This window comes from Magallana gigas, chromosome 3, assembly GCF_963853765.1.
Source record: "Magallana gigas chromosome 3, xbMagGiga1.1, whole genome shotgun sequence".
NCBI classification, from domain to species: domain Eukaryota; kingdom Metazoa; phylum Mollusca; class Bivalvia; order Ostreida; family Ostreidae; genus Magallana; species Magallana gigas.
Genome location: NC_088855.1, coordinates 23,769,468 through 23,792,117, shown reverse-complemented (window position 1 = coordinate 23,792,117; position 22,650 = coordinate 23,769,468). Strand labels below are relative to the sequence as shown.

Here is a 22,650-nt window from a genome sequence, read left to right as displayed (position 1 = left end):
TTGTGAATTATTCATTAGATATAATCAAAAAGCAGTTTGAACATATACATGGGTTACAGTTAACAAATCTTGCACAAATCTTGCACCACTATTTGACGAACAAACTAAATCATGGAAATGCGATAAAAAATTTGAACATACTCAACCACCTTCAGTTCAGATACATCATACGGGTAGAAGTCATTGGGTAACATCTTTTCAAAATAACAATAACGAAATTTGTATTTTAGATAGTCTTAGCAAGAACAAGAACCAAACAGTAAACACTCCATCTCTTGAAATTCAACTCTCTCTTATTTATTGGCGTAATAAGACTTCTATTCCTATTAAGATTTTAGATTCTCAACAACAAGAAAATGGCTTTGATTGTGGATTATTTGCAATTGCTAACCTTGTAGAATTTTGTTTTAATCCCGATAATTCATTTCAAACTAAAACCTCTTTTAAATCAGAAAGTATTAGGAGCCATCTTGTAGAATGTTTAGAAAATGATTTATTTACGCAATTTCCGCAAAATTCATCACAAACTCCTGACATTACAGTTTTAAAACACAAGTTTTAACAATTCATTGCTGTTGTTCTTGTGGATTTCCAGATTGGGTGGATGAAATGGTAGGCTGTGATTTTAAATTAGGGAAAAAGCTTTGTAATGTTTGGAAACATTCAAAATGTGCAGATGTAAATAATGATTGTACAGATTGGCTATGTATTGACCATTGTCGTGATTAAATTTGTTGTTCTATTGAAATTTGTTGTTTTAATAAACTCCCTATGTATTTATTACTTGTGTTGTTCACATCTTCTTGTAGTACGGCTTCTTTACCTGAGCGATACCTGAGTGCATCTAATAAAATTTGTAAATTTTGAGTGAAAAATTTTCATTCCGGTCAAGGTTTTGAGCATTTAAATCCAGTTTGTTATATAAAACTATATATTGTCTGAAAGGTGTATACCCAAGGATGAAAAAAATCTTGACCGAATGGAAATATAATCAATGGTTTTTATGATACAGGTGATTATTTAGAGATGACTGCACGATTTCAGCATTCTTTTTTAACGAAAAATTTCCATTCCGGTCAAGGTTTTGCATACTAAATCTAAAGATATCGATTTAATTTTTTTACATTTTATAGGCCTGGTCGTTGTGATTAAAAAAATCGTTTCCGAATGAAAAATTATTAAAAACTTTTGGAGATATTAGGTGTTTTATGAAGTCGACTTCGTCATTCCGGCAGCTAATTTTTGCGATCATAGCTCATTCCGGTCAAGGTTTTATGTATCAAACATGTACCTATCAAATAAGTTTTTACATTTTTCGATAGCCCTCTATCCACAGATCAAAAAACTGAAAACCGAATGGTGATAGCTTATACCTAACACAAGTTATCGACCTTTTTATACATGTCACTACGTCTATTCCGTCGCCATTCCGGCGATTAGTCCTCACCGTTTTCCTCAAACACATTTTCCGGATATCTTAAGTCGTTTATTTTTCATTTGTTTGTTGGGGCATTTGTTATAATGACAGTCTTTCCTATCAAGTAATATTTACCTGTGCTGATCTTTGAAATAAATTCTGAAGTTCTATTTTTTTTTATCACTCTGTTTTACACTAAGCGATAAAAAGTAAAATGCATTCGGGATACCATATTTTTCAGGCTATTATACCCACCGCAATTTCGTTTTATCCGCAGGAAGAATTTTAAAATGTGTATTGATAGTGATTTTTGGATTTTCCGCGAAATAGGAATATCAAAATATGAAGTGTGTTATTCCGGGTGTAAATATCAAAGGTAACGTTACGGTGCATTTTCTAAAAAGTTATTTATATCATATGATCATGAAAATAAACAACTGATTACGATCTGAGTATGTCGAGACAGATATGCTATAATATCTCTATCATTCATTCTTTGCAGTGTCAAAATTCTTTCATAGATGTTTCTTTTTGGTAATGATTGTGCAGTGACCTTGAGTATCGAGGTCAGAGGTAAAGGTCAATTAGATCTCCGTGTCTAGGTAAATTATGTAGGGTTAGAACTTTGCTCTGGGTTACATCTGAAAACTACACAGTACTGTACAAATATAGGTTGTCAATTCCTTGCAGCTTTTTGTCTTTCTACGTAAAAAGCATAATTGCATAAAAGTAACTAAATAAACCCTCTACAGGTAGGAAAATAAAGCTATGTAGGTAAATTCAAGCTAAGTAGCTAAACCTAGTGATTGTACGGGACCTGGCTCAAGCGCTAGCATGGTATGCCAGAGAACCTGGGTTCGAGTCCTGGTTGAGAGAGACTTGACTTTTAACCATTTTACACTTAGCTTCACAGCATTTCCCGTACTCTTAGAATTTTGGGACAAATTTCTGAAAAAGAGTAGTGTGTCAATGAGTTAACAGAAGTGTACTTACTGTCAGTGAACATTTTGAGTCTCTAAAGATCAGTCTTTAGAGCACTGGCAGAGAATGACAGGGGCCCAGGGTTAAACTCCAGGTTGAAACTTAACTGTTCACCACCTGTTACATACACATATGGTTGTAAAAATTTTATTGAAGTATGTAAAATATATTTCTAGCACAAACCTTATGGTAGAAAACAATTAAAGATAAGTTCAAATATGACTAAGTTTTAACTTCTTCTCTAAAACCACAGGATAACTTTCAGCCAAACCTGCAACAAACCCTCTTAAAGTGAAGGGCATTCAAGTATCTTCAAATGAAGGGTCACACCCTTTTAAAAAAAGTTCTGTGTTTTAACAAAACATTTTTTCTAAAAATCTACTGCACCAAAAATGCCAGTACATTAATTGTATATATGAGGAAGTGTCTTTAGTGTATATTCAAGTTTTATTTTGAAGCAGGGGTTAACATTGGACCAATTGAGCCCTTGGAATTTGAAAGACATGTTGCATATCTAGATAATTTATTAAAATTATTATGTACAAAGGCCTACTTTGCCAAGATTCATTATACTTATTTTAATCACGAATCATTATATATGTACTAGTATATGATTGTTTTGCTTTGTAGTGTTTGGGAGAGCTATACATGCCTTGTCAAAGATAGGAGAGGAGTTATACATTGAACCTCTTGCACATGGGGTATGTACAAAAGTAACAATCCAGCATCAAAAGTGAAATGATAAATGGGCTGCATTCAAGATTTAAGCAGCTAAATAGCCTTTCTCATGACCAGGATCTTGAACAATACGTAAAGTTATTTGCTATGTAGAAAATAGCGGCCTGGATTTTCTAAGTACTGGTACATGTATATCGAAATGAGCAATCTGTTCAACAGAGTTAGATATCTAGGAGCTTGTGGCTTTCTTAACTCCATGTTTTCTAGTAAACTCTTGTTCATTTACAGCTAGCTTTAAGAACCGTCAACTCATCACGGTCAGCCTACGCCTGCTTCCTGTTCTCACCCACTTTCTTCCAGCATTATGACGATGGCACCCCACCAATATCCGACCAGGAGAGTGACGATGCCATCAGGTGCAAAATAGCCATCAAGGTTCTCCCTTCATTCTAAATTCCCATTTTGTAAATATGAAAAAGCTGTCAGTCATAAGTCACTTGAATATAGTATAAGTGGATGTACATGGAAAACTTTCTCAATCAATCACACACTGATGTATTCTTTAAAGATATGACATTTCAGCATGTACGGTACATATGACTTCAGTATGACAGAAAAAAAGTTGCAATTTTAAGTTAATTCAGAAAACTTCTATTTCAGTCATGTTTGACAGTCTTCAAGTCAATGTCCAATGTGGAAAAGACAGTTGAGAAGTGTCAGATTACTCTTAATGTACAGAAAGCAAGACTGGTGTTTAAACTCTACTGTAAACATGGTGAGTTAATACATGCTTGATGGTAGATCCCCTTACATTGTAGGCATAAGTATAATCACAGTCTAGTTTAAGTCAAAAGATGAATCCAAAAATGTACCAAAAATTCCACTTAAACTTCATATGTCAAAATTTGGGTATTTTTGTGTAATTACTGTTATTTTACTTTGTTTCTATAATTTTTTTTTTCATTTTCCCCTTATACAACATGGAAAACTTCATTTGACAGACTATTGCATCGTTCCATAGGCTATATATTTATTGTACTAAATGATTGTTTTGTAATCTTTTATTTGATTAGGAATAGTGAAGACACACAATTTAGCTTTCATAGAGTGTGAAACGTTGCAAGCTGTGTTCTCAAAGGACATGTGTCCAAATCAACTGACAGCACAACCCAGGTACTTTATGATAAATACTTCTTATACTAATAGTGACTTTGTTTAAAGGTTACAGAGCAATACAACTCTGTCCAGTCATGCCAAAAAAATTGCAATCTTCTAGTGCAGGAAAACTTATTTTCATGATATTTTACATATCCTGTGGAAATATTTGATATCAAAAATTGTTCATACATTTTCTACTGCTGTCATTTTACTTGTCTGGGAAATTCTTCTAAACACCCCATGAACTCATTAATAAAGAAGTAAAGTTGTTTAGCATCTTTGTAAAAAAAAAAATTGCACTGATTTTAAAACATTATTTTGTAGATTGTTGTGTGACACAGTAATTAACTTCCAATCCAATCAAGAGGAAGTATCTCTGATTGTCTCCCCTGAGAAGATTACATTTAAAAATTATGTGGATGATGAACCAGGTAACAGTTTTTTTAAAGATGTATTATTTTGCCAAGAGCAAAAACATTTGAGCAAAGAAATGAAAAGATTTGCTGCAGAAAAAGCTGGCTTTGTAACAAACGCCTATATGCAAATGTAGAGTGCTCTATGCTTAGGGCCTAAAAGTAATTTCTCCTTGCAAACTCTCAGACATTTGAAATACTATAATTGCATGTACCAATATTTGCCAATACATGAATAAATATTTTGGATCTTGTTTGTTGAGAGGGGACTACTGCTCTATCATCAGTACCATCACATTTTGTGTTAAGATATTCATATTCTAGACTTGAACAGTTGTTCAATTTTTTTTTCAGATCCATCAAAAGTGGTACACACTGCACTAAATCTTGACCCCGATGAATTTGATAACTGTCAGATTGGAGTGGACACAGATATTACCTTTTGTCTAAAAGAATTCAGAGTAAGCAACCAAATGCTGCAATACACATGTACTAGCAAAGAATTAAAAAGACTGCTGCTTTTGTACAAAATTTAGGTGATTTGTGAATCAATTGCCATTTTGGTAGGAATTTTAGCCAAGTGTGTGACTGCAATTAGGAGCACATAAATGCTTTTTCATACTGATGATTGATAAGATTTCAAGCCTTCACTTTGCAAAAAATGCATGGTAAAAGCATCTCCTTCCATTGATTGCAATATCATTGTTGCTCAGGTGAGCAATGTGGTCCATGGGCCGCTCTCTGAAAAAAAATATGTGAAACATCAGAGAAGTCTCTCTGTGGAAAAAAATTGATTAAGTTAAAGAGCATTGCTGTATCCCATGTTGATCTTCATGGCCTTGTGACCTCCTGTATTCCATTGTCTATAGAACATGTGGTGCCATTGCTTTGACTTTCCTTTTGTTTCCTATTGACAGGCTGTCCTGGCATTTGCAGAAATCACAGCAATGCCACTGAACATCAAGTTTGAAACATCAGGGAGGTAAAAGTATAAACACATTGTAAACCAACTTTTATTTGCACTAGGAAAAAATGTATGGGATGTTTTTGCTACATCAATGTAAAATGAAGTTAATTAATTACAACCAAGAGAGTGTTTTGCAAAAGAAAGAAGTTGCAAATAAATGTTTGTTAACATGCAGTGTTATATTACCGTAGTAGAAAGTTTCAAAGCTAATGTAGTCTGACATCTTTCATTAGTAACACTAATAATTTTATGAATTTTCTTTTCATATTCCAGACCAATTGTACTGAGTATAGATGCAGACAGTGCATTTGAAGCTAACTTTGTATTGGCAACATTAGCAGAATCTCATTCACAGACTGGTAACTCATCCAATGCCACAATGCAGCAAAGAACCGCCAGGTAATAAGGATTATGTTGACAGACTCTGTCTCATTTTCCCTTTATTTTCCATACTAAAACTATTAATTTCATGACTCTTTTGGACAGTAAACTGCTCAGTGTTAATTGACTTCTATTAAATTTGTCAGATTTATTGGAAATAATAAAGGAAAAAATGATTGTATGAATTTTACTTACCGGGTACATCTTTTTTTTACAGTACTGGATCGAGATCTTATGCCAGTAGAGGGAGATTGAATAGAGGAAGGTCACAAAACCAGTCCAATAACTACACAAACTCAAATCATAACAGGTATTTATTGCATTTTGTTGTGTACAACTTTGATAGGATGTGAATTGATCATGTTTTTCTTTTACAGTGTATCAAACATGTCAGATTAAAATAAATCATTTGAAAATACTTGAAAAATCTTTATGTCTTAGAATTGTTGTGGCCAATCAAAGACGTGATTTTAATTACTGGTAGATTTTTGTTTCTTAAATTTCCATTGCAGGCTCCAAGAGAGAAATAAATTGTCAAATGATGCTGATTTAATGGATGATGACTTTGATGATGAGATACTTGTACCTAACATTGCTAGAGCTGCAAGTGTTCCAGTAACTAACACCAAACAATCACACACAGGGAAAGCCTTTCCTCCATGTAGCAGTAGGTCTTCTCTGAATACATCGTCCCAAGATGATAGACCCAGTCCTGTCATACAACCTAATTTACATCAGGTGAGCCTTTTCTATCAATACATGTACTTTAGATGTCAAAGATATCCATTTCATTATTTTTACTGCTGTTTTTTTTATTGAGATTTCAAATTGACACATATTAACTGTTATATTACTGCTTATTTTGTTTCTGTAATTACCTATGTTTGTATAGGGTACTATTAAAGAATGATAAAGTTCTATGGAATTTAGATATGAATTAATGTTTATTTCTCTCAAACCATATCAATGATACATAAGGTACAAAAAACAAAAATATTTACAAATGTACGAAAGCATAGTCAAGTAAAGAAGAGTACAGGAATTAAATAAACATATACAGATACACATATACTATACATTTTAAATATAGATGCATTATATCCATTTACCGGGTATTTTAATTCTATGAATTTTAAGATGTTTAAATTTACATATTGAATCGTAAAAATACATGTTAATTATGTATCCTTACTTTTTTCAGAGTGTCTTGGAAGATGTTCATGCTGCTGGTGATGATGATGAAGAAGAAGAAGACATGCCAGTGCCAGGCACACCACCACAGAAAAAGGTTAGATATGTACTTGTTCTTTCCAAGCAGGATTAAGAATGTGATTTCCTATTAAGATGTTTCTTCAGAGAGGGTACAATGTACCGGTGTCATATAATATTTTGATACCGCGAAATATTGAACCCGGGTTCAATATATTATGCGATATTATGAACCCGGGTTCAAAATATCGCTGCGATATATTGACCCCCCCCATAAAATATTGAACCCCGGGTTCAAAATATTATGGCCGCGATATTTTGAAACCCTCTCGAAATTTCATTGCTCTTGGAGAAGGGGTTCAAAATATTATGGCCACGATATATTGAACCCCCTACCTATTTCCAATTCCCATTGGAGAGGGGGTTCAAAATATTATGGCTGCGATATATTGAACCCCCCTCCTTTTTTTTTTGTTATTGGAGAGGGGGTTCAAAATATTATGGCTGCGATATATTGAACCCCCTACCTATTTCCAATTCCCATTGGAGAGGGGGTTCAAAATATTATGGCTGCGATATTTTGAACCCCCTACTGTTTCCAATTTCCTTTGGTGAGGGGGTTCAAAATATTATGGCTGCGATATTTTGAACCCCCTACCTATTTCCAATTCCCATTGGAGAGGGGGTTCAAAATATTATGGCTGCGATATATATTGAACCCCCCTTCTTTTTTTTTTGCTATTGGAGAGGGGGTTCAAAATATTATGGCTGCAATATATATTGAACCCCCTACCTATTTCCAATTTCCTTTGGAGAGGGGGTTCAAATATTACGGCTGCGATATTTTGAACCCCTACCTATTTCCAATTCCCATTGGAGAGGGGGTTCAAAATATTATGGCTGCGATATTTTGAACCCCCTACTGTTTCCAATTTCCTTTGGTGAGGGGGTTCAAAATATTATGGCTGCGATATTTTGAACCCCCTACCTATTTCCAATTCCCATTGGAGAGGGGGTTCAAAATATTATGGCTGCGATATATATTGAACCCCCCTCTATTTTTTTTTGCTATTGGAGAGGGGGTTCAAAATATTATTGTTTCCAATTCCCATTGGAGAGGGGGTTCAAAATATTATGGCTGCGATATATTGAACCCCCTACCTATTTCCAATTCCCATTGGAGAGGGGGTTCAAAAAATTATGGCTGCGATATATTGAATCCCCTACTGTTTCCAATTTCCTTTGGAGAGGGGGTTCAAATATTATGGCTGCGATATTTTGAACCCCTACCTATTTCCAATTCCCATTGGAGAGGGGGTTCAAAATATTATGGCCGTGATATTTTGAATCCCCCTCTATTTTTTTTTTGCTATTGGAGATCTAGAGGGGGTTCAAAATATTATTGTTTGCAATTCCCATTGGAGAGGGGGGTTCAAAATATTATGGCTGCGATATTTTGAATCCCACTCTATTTTTTTTTACTATTGGAGAGGGGGTTCAAAATATTATTGTTTCCAATTCCCATTGGAGAGGGGGTTAAAAATATTATGGCTGCGATATTTTGAACCCCCCCCCCCCACCTTTTTTTATTGCTATATTGCAGAGGGGGTTCAAAATATTATTACTGCGATATATTGAACCCCTACCTATTTCCAATTCCCATTGGAGAGGGGGTTCAAAATATTATGGCCGTGATATTTTGAATCCCCCTCTATTTTTTTTTTGCTATTGGAGAGGGGGTTCAAAATATTATTGTTTCCAATTCCCATTGGAGAAGGGGTTCAAAATATTATGACTGCGATATATTGAACCCCCCTCCTTTTTTTATTGCTATTGCAGAGGGGGTTCAAAATATTATGGCTGCGATATATTGAACCCCCTACCTATTTCCAATTCCAATTGGAGAGGGGGTTCAAAATATTATGGCTGCGATATATTGAACCCCCTACCTATTTCCAATTCCCATTGGAGAGGGGGTTCAAAATATTATGGCCGTGATATTTTGAACCCCCCTCCTTTTTTTATTGCTATTGGAGAGGGGGTTCAAAATATTATGGCTGCGATATATTGAACCCCCTACCTATTTCCAATTCCCATTGGAGAAGGGGTTCAAAATATTATGGCCGTGATATTTTGAATCCCCCTCTATTTTTTTTTGCTATTGGAGAGGGGGTTCAAAATATTATTGTTTCCAATTCCCATTGGAGAGGGGGTACAAAATATTATGGCTGCGATATATTGAACCCCCCTCCTTTTTTTATTGCTATTGGAGAGGGGGTTCAAAATATCGCGGCCATAATATTTTGAACCCCCTCTCCAATAGCAATGAAAAAAAGAGGGGGGTTCAAAATATCGCGGCCATAATATTTTGAACCCCCTCTCCAATAGCAATGAAAAAAAGAGGGGGGTTCAAAATATCGCGGCCATAATATTTTGAACCCCCTCTCCAATGGGAATCGGAAAAAGGTAGGGGGGTTCAAAATATCGCAGCCATAACATTTTGAACCCCCTTTCCAATGGGAATTGGAAAAAGGTAGGAGGTTCAATATATCGCAGCCATAATATTTTGAACCCCCTCTCCAATAGCAATGAAAAATAGAGGGGGGTTCAAAATATCGCAGCCATAATATTTTGAAACCCCTCTCCAATGGGAATTGGAAAAAGGTAGGGGGTTTAAAATATCGCGGCCATAATATTTTGAACCCCCTCTCCAATAGCAATTAAAAATAGAGGGGGGTTCAAAATATCGCAGCCATAATATTTTGAACCCCCTTTCCAATGGGAATTGGAAAAAGGTAGGGGGTTCAATATATCGCAGCCATAATATTTTGAACCCCCTCTCCAATACCAATGAAAAAAGAGGGGGGTTCAAAATATCGCGGCCATAATATTTTGAACCCCCTCTCCAATAGCAATGAAAAAAAGAGGGGGGTTCAAAATATCGCGGCCATAATATTTTGAACCCCCTCTCCAATGGGAATCGGAAAAAGGTAGGGGGGTTCAATATATCGCAGCCATAACATTTTGAACCCCCTTTCCAATGGGAATTGGAAAAAGGTAGGAGGTTCAATATATCGCAGCCATAATATTTTGAACCCCCTCTCCAATAGCAATGAAAAATAGAGGGGGGTTCAAAATATCGCAGCCATAATATTTTGAAACCCCTCTCCAATGGGAATTGGAAAAAGGTAGGGGGTTTAAAATATCGCGGCCATAATATTTTGAACCCCCTCTCCAATAGCAATTAAAAATAGAGGGGGGTTCAAAATATCGCAGCCATAATATTTTGAACCCCCTTTCCAATGGGAATTGGAAAAAGGTAGGGGGTTCAATATATCGCAGCCATAATATTTTGAACCCCCTCTCCAATACCAATGAAAAATAGAGGGGGTTCAAAATATCTCGGCCATAATATTTTGAACCCCCTCTCCAATGGGAATTGAAAAAATAGAGGGGGGTTCAAAATATCGCGGCCATAATATTTTGAAACCCCTCTCCAATAGCAATGAAAAATAGGGGGGGGTTCAAAATATCGCGGCCATAATATATTGAACCCCCTATCCAATGGGAATTGGAAAAAAGTAGGGGGTTCAATATATCGCAGCCATAATATTTTGAACCCCCTCTCCAATACCAATGAAAAATAGAAGGGGGTTCATAATATCGCGGCCATAATATTTTGAACCCCCTCTCCAATGGGAATTAGAAATAGGTAGGGGGATCAATATATCGCAGCCATAACATTTTGAACCCCCTTTCCAACGGGAATTGGAAAAAGGTAGGAGGTTCAATATATCGCAGCCATAATATTTTGAACCCCCTCTCCAATAGCAATGAAAAATAGAGGATGGTTCAAAATATCGCGGCCATAATATTTTGAACCCCCTCTCCAATGGGAATTGGAAAAAGGTTGGGGGTTCAAAATATCGCGGCCATAATATTTTGAGCCCCCTCTCCAATAGCAATGAAAAAAAGAGGGGGATCAAAATATCGCTGCCATCATATTTTGAACCCCCTCTCCAATGGGAATTGGAAACATAGGTAATCACAGATTACAAAGCTCACCGAGACGAGGCATCACCCCTATGAGACCACCTTTATCATATTATATGAAAATCATACTTTTTGATCTTGGGTATTCATGGATTCTGTTTTGACACAAAATCATATATCATCTGTTAAAAAATTGTATGATAATCATATGTTCATATATTAATCAATATAATAATATAAAATTAAATATTGCATCCTATCATACTTACAATATATATCATATAATACAATAAAATACTGTAATAAACAAAGACGATATTGTAAATATGAAATGACATTGTATTGTGTTAAACCTTATTGTATTTGATCACATAATACAACATTATTATATATAATACAATATTGTATTAAATGATACAATATCATATTACATAATACATCATAACATTGAAACATATGATATTATATTGTATAATATAGTATGATATATTGTATTGTATGATATTGTATAATATTTGATACATAATATGATATTGTATCATATGATACAATATAATTTGATATAACATTGTATCATATCAAATGATACAATATTATGTGATAAAGTAAAATATTATATAATACAATATTATACATACATATTGTATCATATGATACAATAATATATCATATAAACCAATATCATATTAAACAATATCGTATGATACGATAATATATAATATTACAATATCATATAATATAGTTCAGCGTGATATAATTGTAAATTACAGAAACCAATATCATATTATACAATATCATATGATACAATATAATATTGTATCATAATATACAATACTATACAAAACAATATCATGATACACTATCAAATCATAAAATATCCAAAAAATTGATACAATATCATATCATATAACTTTTTACAATATAACATATGATATTATATTGTATCATATTAAACAAAAGTGTTTCATATCATACAATACTTTATCATAGGAATCGTGTTATATCATTTAACAACAACCTCATCTTTCTATCAAGCAGGTTTAAGTGAGGTAGGAGATTTCTTTAGCATCCTTGATAATGGAGATCAGGCTCTGCATCTGAAGCAACCTCTGCGTTTCATTTATAATATAGTTAAATCAACTATGCAAGCTATTATCTATAAATCATGTGACCTGTTCAAAAAAATCTAAACCTCATCCAGCATCCGAAACCTATGGCTCAGATTCAGCATTCAAGCCTGTCAGGTGCATCAGTATACATAAGACCCATCTCCATGCAAGTTTGGTGAAGTTCAGACCAGTAATAACTAAGATATCATCATCAGTAGGGCACAAGCAATTAAAACTTAACCTGCTCCAGCATCCACAACCTATGGCTCAGATTCAGCATCCATGCCTGTCAGGTGCATCTGTATCATAAGACACACCATCCATTCAAGTTTGGTGAAGTTAGGACCTGTAATAACTAAGATATATTTTTTAGCATCCTTGATAAATGAGATCAAGCTCTGCATCTGAAGTTTCCTCTGTGATTCATTCATATTACAGTTTAGTCAACTATGCAAGTTTGAAATAGTACTATCATCTATTAAACATGTGACCTGTTCCAAAAAACTTAACCATATCCAGCATCTGAAACCTATGGCTCAGATTCAGCATTCAAGCCTGTCAGGTGCATCAGTATCATAAGACGCACCATCCATGCAAGTTTGGTGAAGTACGGACCAGCAGTAACTTAGATATTGCTATCAAAGGGCACCTGCAACAAAAACTTTAACCTGCTCCAAAAACCTTAACCTCCTCCAGCATCCGAAACCTATAGCTCAGATTCAGCATTCAAGCCTGTCTGGTGCATCAGTATCATAAGACACACCATCCATGCAAGTTTGGTGAAGTACGGACCTGCAGTAACTAAGATATCATCATCAGAGGGCACCTGCAACAAAAACTTTAACCAGCTCTAAAAACCTTAACCTCTTTCAGCATCTGTAACCTATAGCTCAGATTCAGCACCCAAGCCTGCCTGGTGCATCAGTATCATAAGACACACCATCCATGCAAGTTTGGTGAACTACGGACCAGCAGTAACTTAGATATTGCTATCAAAGGGCACCTGCAACAAAAACTTTAACCTGCTCCAAAAACCTTAACCTCCTCCAGCATCCGAAACCTATAGCTCAGATTCAGCATTAGGCCTGTCTGGTGCATCAGTATCATAAGACACACCATCCATGCAAGTTTGGTGAAGTACTGACCTGCAGTAACTTAGATATTGCTATCAAAGGGCACCTGCAACAAAAACTTTAACCTGCTCCAAAAACCTTAACCTCCTCCAGCATCCGAAACCTATAGCTCAGATTCAGCATTCAAGCCTGTCTGGTGCATCAGTATCATAAGACACACCATCCATGCAAGTTTGGTGAAGTACGGACCTGCAGTAACTTAGATATTGCTATCAAAGGGCACCTGCAACAAAAACTTTAACCTGGTCCAACAACCTTAACCTCCTCCAGCATCTGAAATTTAGGACTCAGATTCAGCATCCTAGTCTTTCAAGTCCATAAGTAGGTCCAGATGCATCATCCATGCAAGTTTGGTGAAGATAGGACAAGTAATAGCTTAGATACAGGACATGCAACAAAAACTTTAACCAGGTCCGGACGCCGACGCCGACGCCGAGGGTATAGCATAAGCTCCCCCTGACTTCGTCTCGGTGAGCTAAAAAAAATTGATACAATATCATATCGTATCGTATTTTTATACTTTTTATAATATAACATATGATATCATATTGTATCATATCAAACAATATTGTTTCATATCATACAATACTATATCATAAAAATCATGTTATATCATTTATCATAAACACATCTATCTATCGAGCTGGTTTGAGTGAGGTAGGAGATTTCTTTAGCATCCTTGATAATGGAGATCAGGCTCTGCATCTGAAGCAACCTCTGCGTTTAATTTATAATAAAGTTAAATCAACTATGCAAGCTATCATCTATAAAACATGTCACCTGTTCCAAAAAACTAAACCTCATCCAGCATCCGAAACCTATGGCTCAGATTCAGAATTCAAGCCCATCAGGTGCATTGGTATCATAAGACGCATTATCCATGCAAGTTTGGTGAAGTTTGGACCAGTAATAACTAAGATATCATCATCAGAGGGCACTAGCAATTAAAACCTTAACTTCCTCCAGCATCCGCAACCTATGGCTCAGATTCAGCATCCATGCCTGTCAGGTGCATCTGTATCATAAGACACACCATCCATTCAAGTTTGGTGAAGTTAGGACCTGTAATAACTAAGATATATTTTTTAGCATCCTTGATAATGGAGATCAAGCTCTGCATCTGAAGCTACCTCTGCGATTCATTCATATTACAGTTAAATCAACTATACAAGTTTAAAATAGTGCTATCATCTATTAAACATGTGACCTGTTCCAAAAAATTTAACTTTATCCAGCATCCAAAACCTATGGCTCAGACTCAGCATTCAAGCCTGTCAGGTGCATCAGTATCTTAAGACGCACCATCCATGAAAGTCTGGTGAAGTAAGGACAAGTAATAACTAAGATATCATCAGAGTGCACCTGTTTCAAAAACTTTATTTAACCAGCTCTTAAAACCTTAACCTCCTCCAGCATCCGAAACCTATGGCTCAGATTCAGCATTCCAGCTTGTCAGGTGCATCAGTATCATAAGACGCACCATCCATACAAGTTTGGTGAAGTTAGGACCAGTAGTAACTAAGATATAATCATCAGAGGGCACCTGCAACAAAAACTTTAACCAGCTCTAAAAACCTTAACCTCTTCCAGCATCCGAAACCTATTGCTAAGATTCAGCATTCAAGCTTGTCAGGTGCATCAGTATCATAAGACGCATCAGCCATACAAGTTTGGTGAAGTTAGGACCAGTAGTAACTTAGATATTGCTATCAATCGGCACCTGCAACAAAAACTTTAACCTGCTCCAAAAACCTTAACCTCCTCCAGCATCCGAAACCTATAGCTCAGATTCAGCACTCAAGCCTGTCTGGTGCATCAGTATCATAAGACACACCATCCATGCAAGTTTGGTGAAGTACGGACCAGCAGTAACTAAGATATTGCTATCAAAGGGCACCTGCAACAAAAACTTTAACCTGGTCCAACAACCTTAACCTCCTCCAGCATCTGAAATTTAGGACCCAGATTCAGCATCCAAGTCTTTCAAGTCCATAAGTAGGTCCAGATGCATCATCCATGCAAGTTTGGTGAAGATAGGACAAGTAATAGCTTAGATACAGGACCTGCAACAAAAACTTTAACCAGGTCCGGACGCCGACGCCGACGCCACCGCCGACGCCGAGGGTATAGCATAAGCTCTCCTTGACTTCGTCTCGGTGAGCTAAAAAGGTAGGGGGTTCAAATTATCGCGGCCATAATATTTTGAACCCCCTCTCCAATAGCAATGAAAAATAGAGGGGGGTTCAAAATATCGCAGCCATAATATTTTGAACCCCCTATCCAATCGGAATTGGAAAAAAGTAGGGGGTTCAATATATCGCAACCATAATATTTTGAACCCCCTCTCCAATACCAATGAAAAATAGAAGGGGGTTCATAATATCGCGGCCATAATATTTTGAACCCCCTCTCCAATAGCAATGAAAAATAGAGGGGGGTTCAAAATATCACGGCCATAATATTTTGAACCCCCTATCCAAATCCAGATTCAGCATCCTAGTCTTTCAAGTCCATAAGTAGGTCCAGATGCATCATCCATGCAAGTTTGGTGAAGATAGGACAAGTAATAGCTTAGATACAGGACATGCAACAAAAACTTTAACCAGGTCCGGACGCCGACGCCGACGCCGAGGGTATAGCATAAGCTCCCCCTGACTTCGTCTCGGTGAGCTAAAAAAAATTGATACAATATCATATCGTATCGTATTTTTATACTTTTTATAATATAACATATGATATCATATTGTATCATATCAAACAATATTGTTTCATATCATACAATACTATATCATAAAAATCATGTTATATCATTTATCATAAACACATCTATCTATCGAGCTGGTTTGAGTGAGGTAGGAGATTTCTTTAGCATCCTTGATAATGGAGATCAGGCTCTGCATCTGAAGCAACCTCTGCGTTTAATTTATAATAAAGTTAAATCAACTATGCAAGCTATCATCTATAAAACATGTCACCTGTTCCAAAAAACTAAACCTCATCCAGCATCCGAAACCTATGGCTCAGATTCAGAATTCAAGCCCATCAGGTGCATTGGTATCATAAGACGCATTATCCATGCAAGTTTGGTGAAGTTTGGACCAGTAATAACTAAGATATCATCATCAGAGGGCACTAGCAATTAAAACCTTAACTTCCTCCAGCATCCGCAACCTATGGCTCAGATTCAGCATCCATGCCTGTCAGGTGCATCTGTATCATAAGACACACCATCCATTCAAGTTTGGTGAAGTTAGGACCTGTAATAACTAAGATATATTTTTTAGCATCCTTGATAATGGAGATCAAGCTCTGCATCTGAAGCTACCTCTGCGATTCATTCATATTACAGTTAAATCAACTATACAAGTTTAAAATAGTGCTATCATCTATTAAACATGTGACCTGTTCCAAAAAATTTAACTTTATCCAGCATCCAAAACCTATGGCTCAGACTCAGCATTCAAGCCTGTCAGGTGCATCAGTATCTTAAGACGCACCATCCATGAAAGTCTGGTGAAGTAAGGACAAGTAATAACTAAGATATCATCAGAGTGCACCTGTTTCAAAAACTTTATTTAACCAGCTCTTAAAACCTTAACCTCCTCCAGCATCCGAAACCTATGGCTCAGATTCAGCATTCCAGCTTGTCAGGTGCATCAGTATCATAAGACGCACCATCCATACAAGTTTGGTGAAGTTAGGACCAGTAGTAACTAAGATATAATCATCAGAGGGCACCTGCAACAAAAACTTTAACCAGCTCTAAAAACCTTAACCTCTTCCAGCATCCGAAACCTATTGCTAAGATTCAGCATTCAAGCTTGTCAGGTGCATCAGTATCATAAGACGCATCAGCCATACAAGTTTGGTGAAGTTAGGACCAGTAGTAACTTAGATATTGCTATCAATCGGCACCTGCAACAAAAACTTTAACCTGCTCCAAAAACCTTAACCTCCTCCAGCATCCGAAACCTATAGCTCAGATTCAGCACTCAAGCCTGTCTGGTGCATCAGTATCATAAGACACACCATCCATGCAAGTTTGGTGAAGTACGGACCAGCAGTAACTAAGATATTGCTATCAAAGGGCACCTGCAACAAAAACTTTAACCTGGTCCAACAACCTTAACCTCCTCCAGCATCTGAAATTTAGGACCCAGATTCAGCATCCAAGTCTTTCAAGTCCATAAGTAGGTCCAGATGCATCATCCATGCAAGTTTGGTGAAGATAGGACAAGTAATAGCTTAGATACAGGACCTGCAACAAAAACTTTAACCAGGTCCGGACGCCGACGCCGACGCCACCGCCGACGCCGAGGGTATAGCATAAGCTCTCCTTGACTTCGTCTCGGTGAGCTAAAAAGGTAGGGGGTTCAAATTATCGCGGCCATAATATTTTGAACCCCCTCTCCAATAGCAATGAAAAATAGAGGGGGGTTCAAAATATCGCAGCCATAATATTTTGAACCCCCTATCCAATCGGAATTGGAAAAAAGTAGGGGGTTCAATATATCGCAACCATAATATTTTGAACCCCCTCTCCAATACCAATGAAAAATAGAAGGGGGTTCATAATATCGCGGCCATAATATTTTGAACCCCCTCTCCAATAGCAATGAAAAATAGAGGGGGGTTCAAAATATCACGGCCATAATATTTTGAACCCCCTATCCAATGGGAATTGGAAAAAGGTAGGGGGTTCAATATATCGCAGCCATAATATTTTGAACCCCCTCTCCAATACCAATGAAAAATAGAGGGGGGTTCAAAATATCGCGGCCATAAAATATTGAACCTGGGTTCAATATTTTATGGGGGGGTTCAATATATCGCAGCGATATTTTGAACCCGGGTTCAATATATCGCGGGGTTCAAAATATTATATGACACCGGTAATGATGAATAATTTGTAATATTGTTCGAGATCTATCTATTCTTGTATGTGTGCCATGTTGAGCTGAAAGTCCATAGTTTTTTGTAATCTCTTTATTAGCTCACCTGAGCTGAAAGCTCAAGTGAGCTATTCTGATCACATTTTGTCCGTCGTCCGTCTGTCCGTCCGTCTGTCCGTCTGTAAACTTTTTATATTTTGAACTTCTTCTCTAAAACCGCTTATCCAATTTCAACCAAATTTGGCACAAATCATCCTTATGGGAGGGCGAATATAAATTGCAGAAATAAAAGTTTGATCTGTATTCAAAGCGGAGAAAACCTTGAAACTGTAGAAAAAGGGGGGTGCATTTTTAAAAATCTTCTTCTCAAGAACTACCGAGGCAAATTCAACATAGTTTAGCATAAATTATCCTTATGGGAAGGAAAATATAAATTGCAAAAATTAAGTGGAAATTTTGTTTCAAATCTGAGTTATTACGAAAATAATAATAAAGGAAATGCGTGTTTCAATCAGTTTAATAGCTTCGGGTTCGGCATCCGGTAAAATGATTCCATACTTCTAAAACGAGGTTCTTTGTTTAAAGCAGCCATGACATTATACGAAAAAGGGTCGATCTGACTATGATGAATTTGCTTGTTGTGCAACAGTTCGCGTATGAAGGGAAATTTTGAAACATACAAAATATATTGGTGCCGATTTTGTGAAGTAAATTGAGGCTAAATATTTCAATGCGTTGACAGTTTTCACACATGACGTTGGTGTTAGCTTGTTCTGATTTTCGTTTCGTTCTCATTATGCTTTGTAACCTGGAAACTATCGTCTGTATTTCGTGATTTTTACGTATCAAATCAAACAGAGACTTCGGTAAATCAAACAGTTAACTGTTTACCTGCGCAAATTAAGCAAAATCGGATGTAGGGGACGGGTACTGAAATACAATTCATTCTATCGGTAATTCGGCATTATCTTTTGCGTAATGGTACATGTAGATTAATGCAATAGGTTTTGTTGAGATGCTCGGCATTTTTTCGAGTTTATTCAGTTTAAATAGAGTTTGATATTGCTGACGGAAATATGTAGGTATATACATGTATATATATATGATTCATTTCGAAAAAATAAATTGTGTTCTTTATTTGTTATACATGTAGTGCATGTTTCTTGTGTTTAATTGTTTACAATTTCTATTTACTAACCATATTTGAGTGTTAAGCTTCGAATTATAAGCAAGATATGTACAGCGATTTGCTCACAATTCTATGTTTGTACACAGATCTTAAAAACTAAAGCTTAAAAAAGTAAAATATTTGTCAATATCTATTAAGAAAATTTTCAAAGTCTGTTCTTCCAGAAACCAACTTTAACAACTTATTGTATTGTAAACTTAACCTTTTTAGCTCACCTGAGGGTGGGGCCACAAGGGGGGGGTCGAAGTTTAACAAATGAATATATAGAGTAAATCTTTAAAAATCTTCTCCTCAGAAACTAATCAGCCAGGAAAGCTGCAACTTGTGTGAAAGCATCATCAGGTAATGTAGATACAAATTTGTGAAAATCATGATCCCCGGAGGTAGGGTTGGGCCACAATGAAGGATCGAAGTTTTACATAGGAATATATAGAATAAATCTTTAAAAATCTTCTTCTCAGAAACTAATCGGCCAGGAAAGCTGACACTTGTGTGGAAGCATCCTCAGGTAGTGTAGATTCAAAGTTGTGAAAATCATGACCCCCGGGGTACGGTGAGGCCACAATGGGGGATCGAAGTTTAACATAGGAATATATAGAGTAAATCTTTAAAAATCTTCTTCTCAGAAACTATTCAGCCAGGAAAGCTGAAACTTGTGTGAAAGCATCCTCAGGTAGTGTAGATTCATAGTTGTGAAAATCATGGCCCCCGGGAGTAGGGTGGGGCCACAATGGGGGATCGAAGTTTAAAATAGGAATATATAGAGTAAATCTTTAAAAATCTTCTTCTTAGAAACTAATCAGCCAGGAAAGCTGACACTTTTGTGGATGCATCCTCAGGTAGTGTAAATTCATAGTTGTGAAAATCATGACCCCCGGGGGAAGGGTGGGGCCACAATGGGGGATCGAAGTTAAACATAGGAATATATAGAGTAAATCTTTAAAAATCTTCTTCTCAGAAACTAATCAGCCGGCAATCCTGAAACTTCTTTGGAAGCATCCTCAGGTAGTGTTGATTCAAAGTTGTGAAAATAATAACCCCTGGGGGTAGAATGGGGCCACAATGGGGGGTCGAAGTTTAACATATGATTAAATAGAGTAAATCTTTAAAAATCTTCTTCTCAGAAACTAATTAGCCAGGAAAGCTGAAACTTGTGTGGAAGCATCCTCAGGTAGTGTAGATTCAAATTTGTGAAAATCATAACCCTGGGGGTAGGTTTGGGCCACAATGGGAGGTCGATGTTTTAGATAGGAATAAACAGAGTAAATCTTTAAAAATCTTCTTCTCAGAAACTAATCAGCCAGGAAAGCTGAAACGTGTGTGAAAGCATCCTCAGGTAGTGTAGATTCATGGTTGTGAAAATCATGATCCCCAGGGGTAGGGTGGGGCCACAATGGGGGGGTCAAAATTTAACAAAGGAATATATAGGGTAAATCTTTAAAAATCTTCTCAGAAACTAATCAGCCAGATGTTTCTTTATAATTGTTAAGACTTTGGCCCCAGGACAATTCTTTGGCCTCCCGAGAAGGTTCATAGTTTGATGTACGTTTATATCTAATATATAAACTATTGTTAAGGATCATTTTGAGAACTGCAATACTCAACATATGATAAGACTATAAAATCATCTTGTTAGAAAAGGGACTAATGATTATAAACATAAGAATATCCAGGGGAAAATGGATTTTATTTATACAGGATCTACATGTATTATTGTACATTGTCCAGATAGTTTGTATTATGACTCCATTAAGCTGATTTTATCATACCTATTGTTCCTCAGGTGAGCGATGTGGCCCATGGGCCTCTTGTTACAGTATGTATTCCGTAATCTCTTGATTACACCATGCATATCTTTCCACTTATTGTGATCTATATGTGTTTTGTTTTCAGTTCCGCTCCATGTTTTTTGGCATGTCACAGGCCAGCAGTGCAGTCTCTCAGGAAACACAGGATCAAAATGGGTCCCGTTCTCATCGTCAAGTGCTGGTAGAAGATACAGATGAGGAGGAAGAGGATTAATGAACTATTTTTACATCATTAGCTATAGAATTCATGCTGTAGCTATATGACTTTTAAGTCATGTTGTTTTATTTACCGTAATAAACATTGATACATGTATTGTTTATTGTTTATGTCGGATACAAAATTCAGTTACTTTTGGTGTATCTGTTTTGGTTAATTATATAAAATAAATGTTTTTGTTATCAATTTTGAGTGCTCAATAATTTACTTATTTGAACAAATATGAGTGGAAAATGGCATATACATGTACAGTAAAACACGCTTATAACGAAGTCCCAGGGACGGCCAATTTAACTTCGTTATAAGCGTAATTCGTTATATCCGTCAAGTTTACAACATGAAATAGAGACTTGGGGAATGAAAAACTTCGCTGTAAGCGTCAATTCATTATAAGCGTGTTCGCTATAACCGTGTTTTACTGTATATTCAAATTCATTTACTGAAATGCAAACAAAGGTCAAGCAAGTTTAAACATGGATATCTTTCTTTGGGTTTCTGCATTTAAAAGAGTGCAGTAAGGTACACATTTCTCTTGCATTTAAAAAAGCCGATAAGATAGACTTGTATTTTTTATGGCCTTTTAAAGGGGATGGGCTAAAAGTAACTGGGATAGGCAGTAAACGGGGTTCTCCTACCAAGGAGTTTTTTCTTCTTTTTCCATGTGATCATTTTATATCCTGTAATACATGTACCCTGGTACATGAATTGATCATTAAGAATGTATCCCTCTTAAACCAACTTCCTTTTGGCAATGACTTAATTTGCTATTAACTTTTAATTAACTGGTTCTTGGCAAATAATTTGGGAACTTTAACATTTACATATGTACCTGTACAAGAACCATTAAAGGACTGGTCGTCATGAATACCTACATGTACTATTTCCTGCAATGTGAGATTTTCACAAAAAATTTTCACACTGGAATAACATTGGTTTGCTGGCGTGCAGATTTAGTGAATTTGAAATATTCGTTGTTATTTAAAATCTTCTGAGGACCATATTGCAAATTGTTTTTTTTTTCCAAGTGAAAGTACCTAAATGTATAAAAATTTAATTTTAAGTAATATTGCAGTCCGCATCAGTATCCTCTGAAGTAGAACATGTA

At 36.3% G+C, this 22,650-nt stretch overlaps 1 protein-coding gene across 2 annotated transcripts; it reads left to right on the top strand.

Moving 5' to 3' along the window:
• The first annotated feature begins 1,658 nt into the window (after positions 1-1,658).
• Positions 1,659-21,731, top strand: LOC105318649 (cell cycle checkpoint control protein RAD9A). 2 transcript variants are annotated; one of them, XM_066079004.1, is made up of 13 exons: positions 1,659-1,793; positions 3,029-3,099; positions 3,365-3,511; positions 3,737-3,851; positions 4,150-4,249; positions 4,559-4,665; positions 5,002-5,108; positions 5,565-5,629; positions 5,888-6,013; positions 6,213-6,305; positions 6,508-6,733; positions 7,197-7,283; positions 21,414-21,731. In XM_066079004.1, exons 1-13 carry the CDS (start codon positions 1,760-1,762, stop codon positions 21,540-21,542), a joined length of 1,407 nt encoding a protein of 468 aa, XP_065935076.1. In that variant the 5' UTR covers positions 1,659-1,759; the 3' UTR covers positions 21,543-21,731. The 2 variants fall into 2 exon arrangements, with proteins under 2 accessions (XP_065935076.1, XP_019919035.3); XM_020063476.3 differs by lacking the exons at positions 1,659-1,793; positions 3,029-3,099 and having other exon boundaries at positions 3,365-3,492.
• The last annotated feature ends 919 nt before the right edge of the window (positions 21,732-22,650 follow it).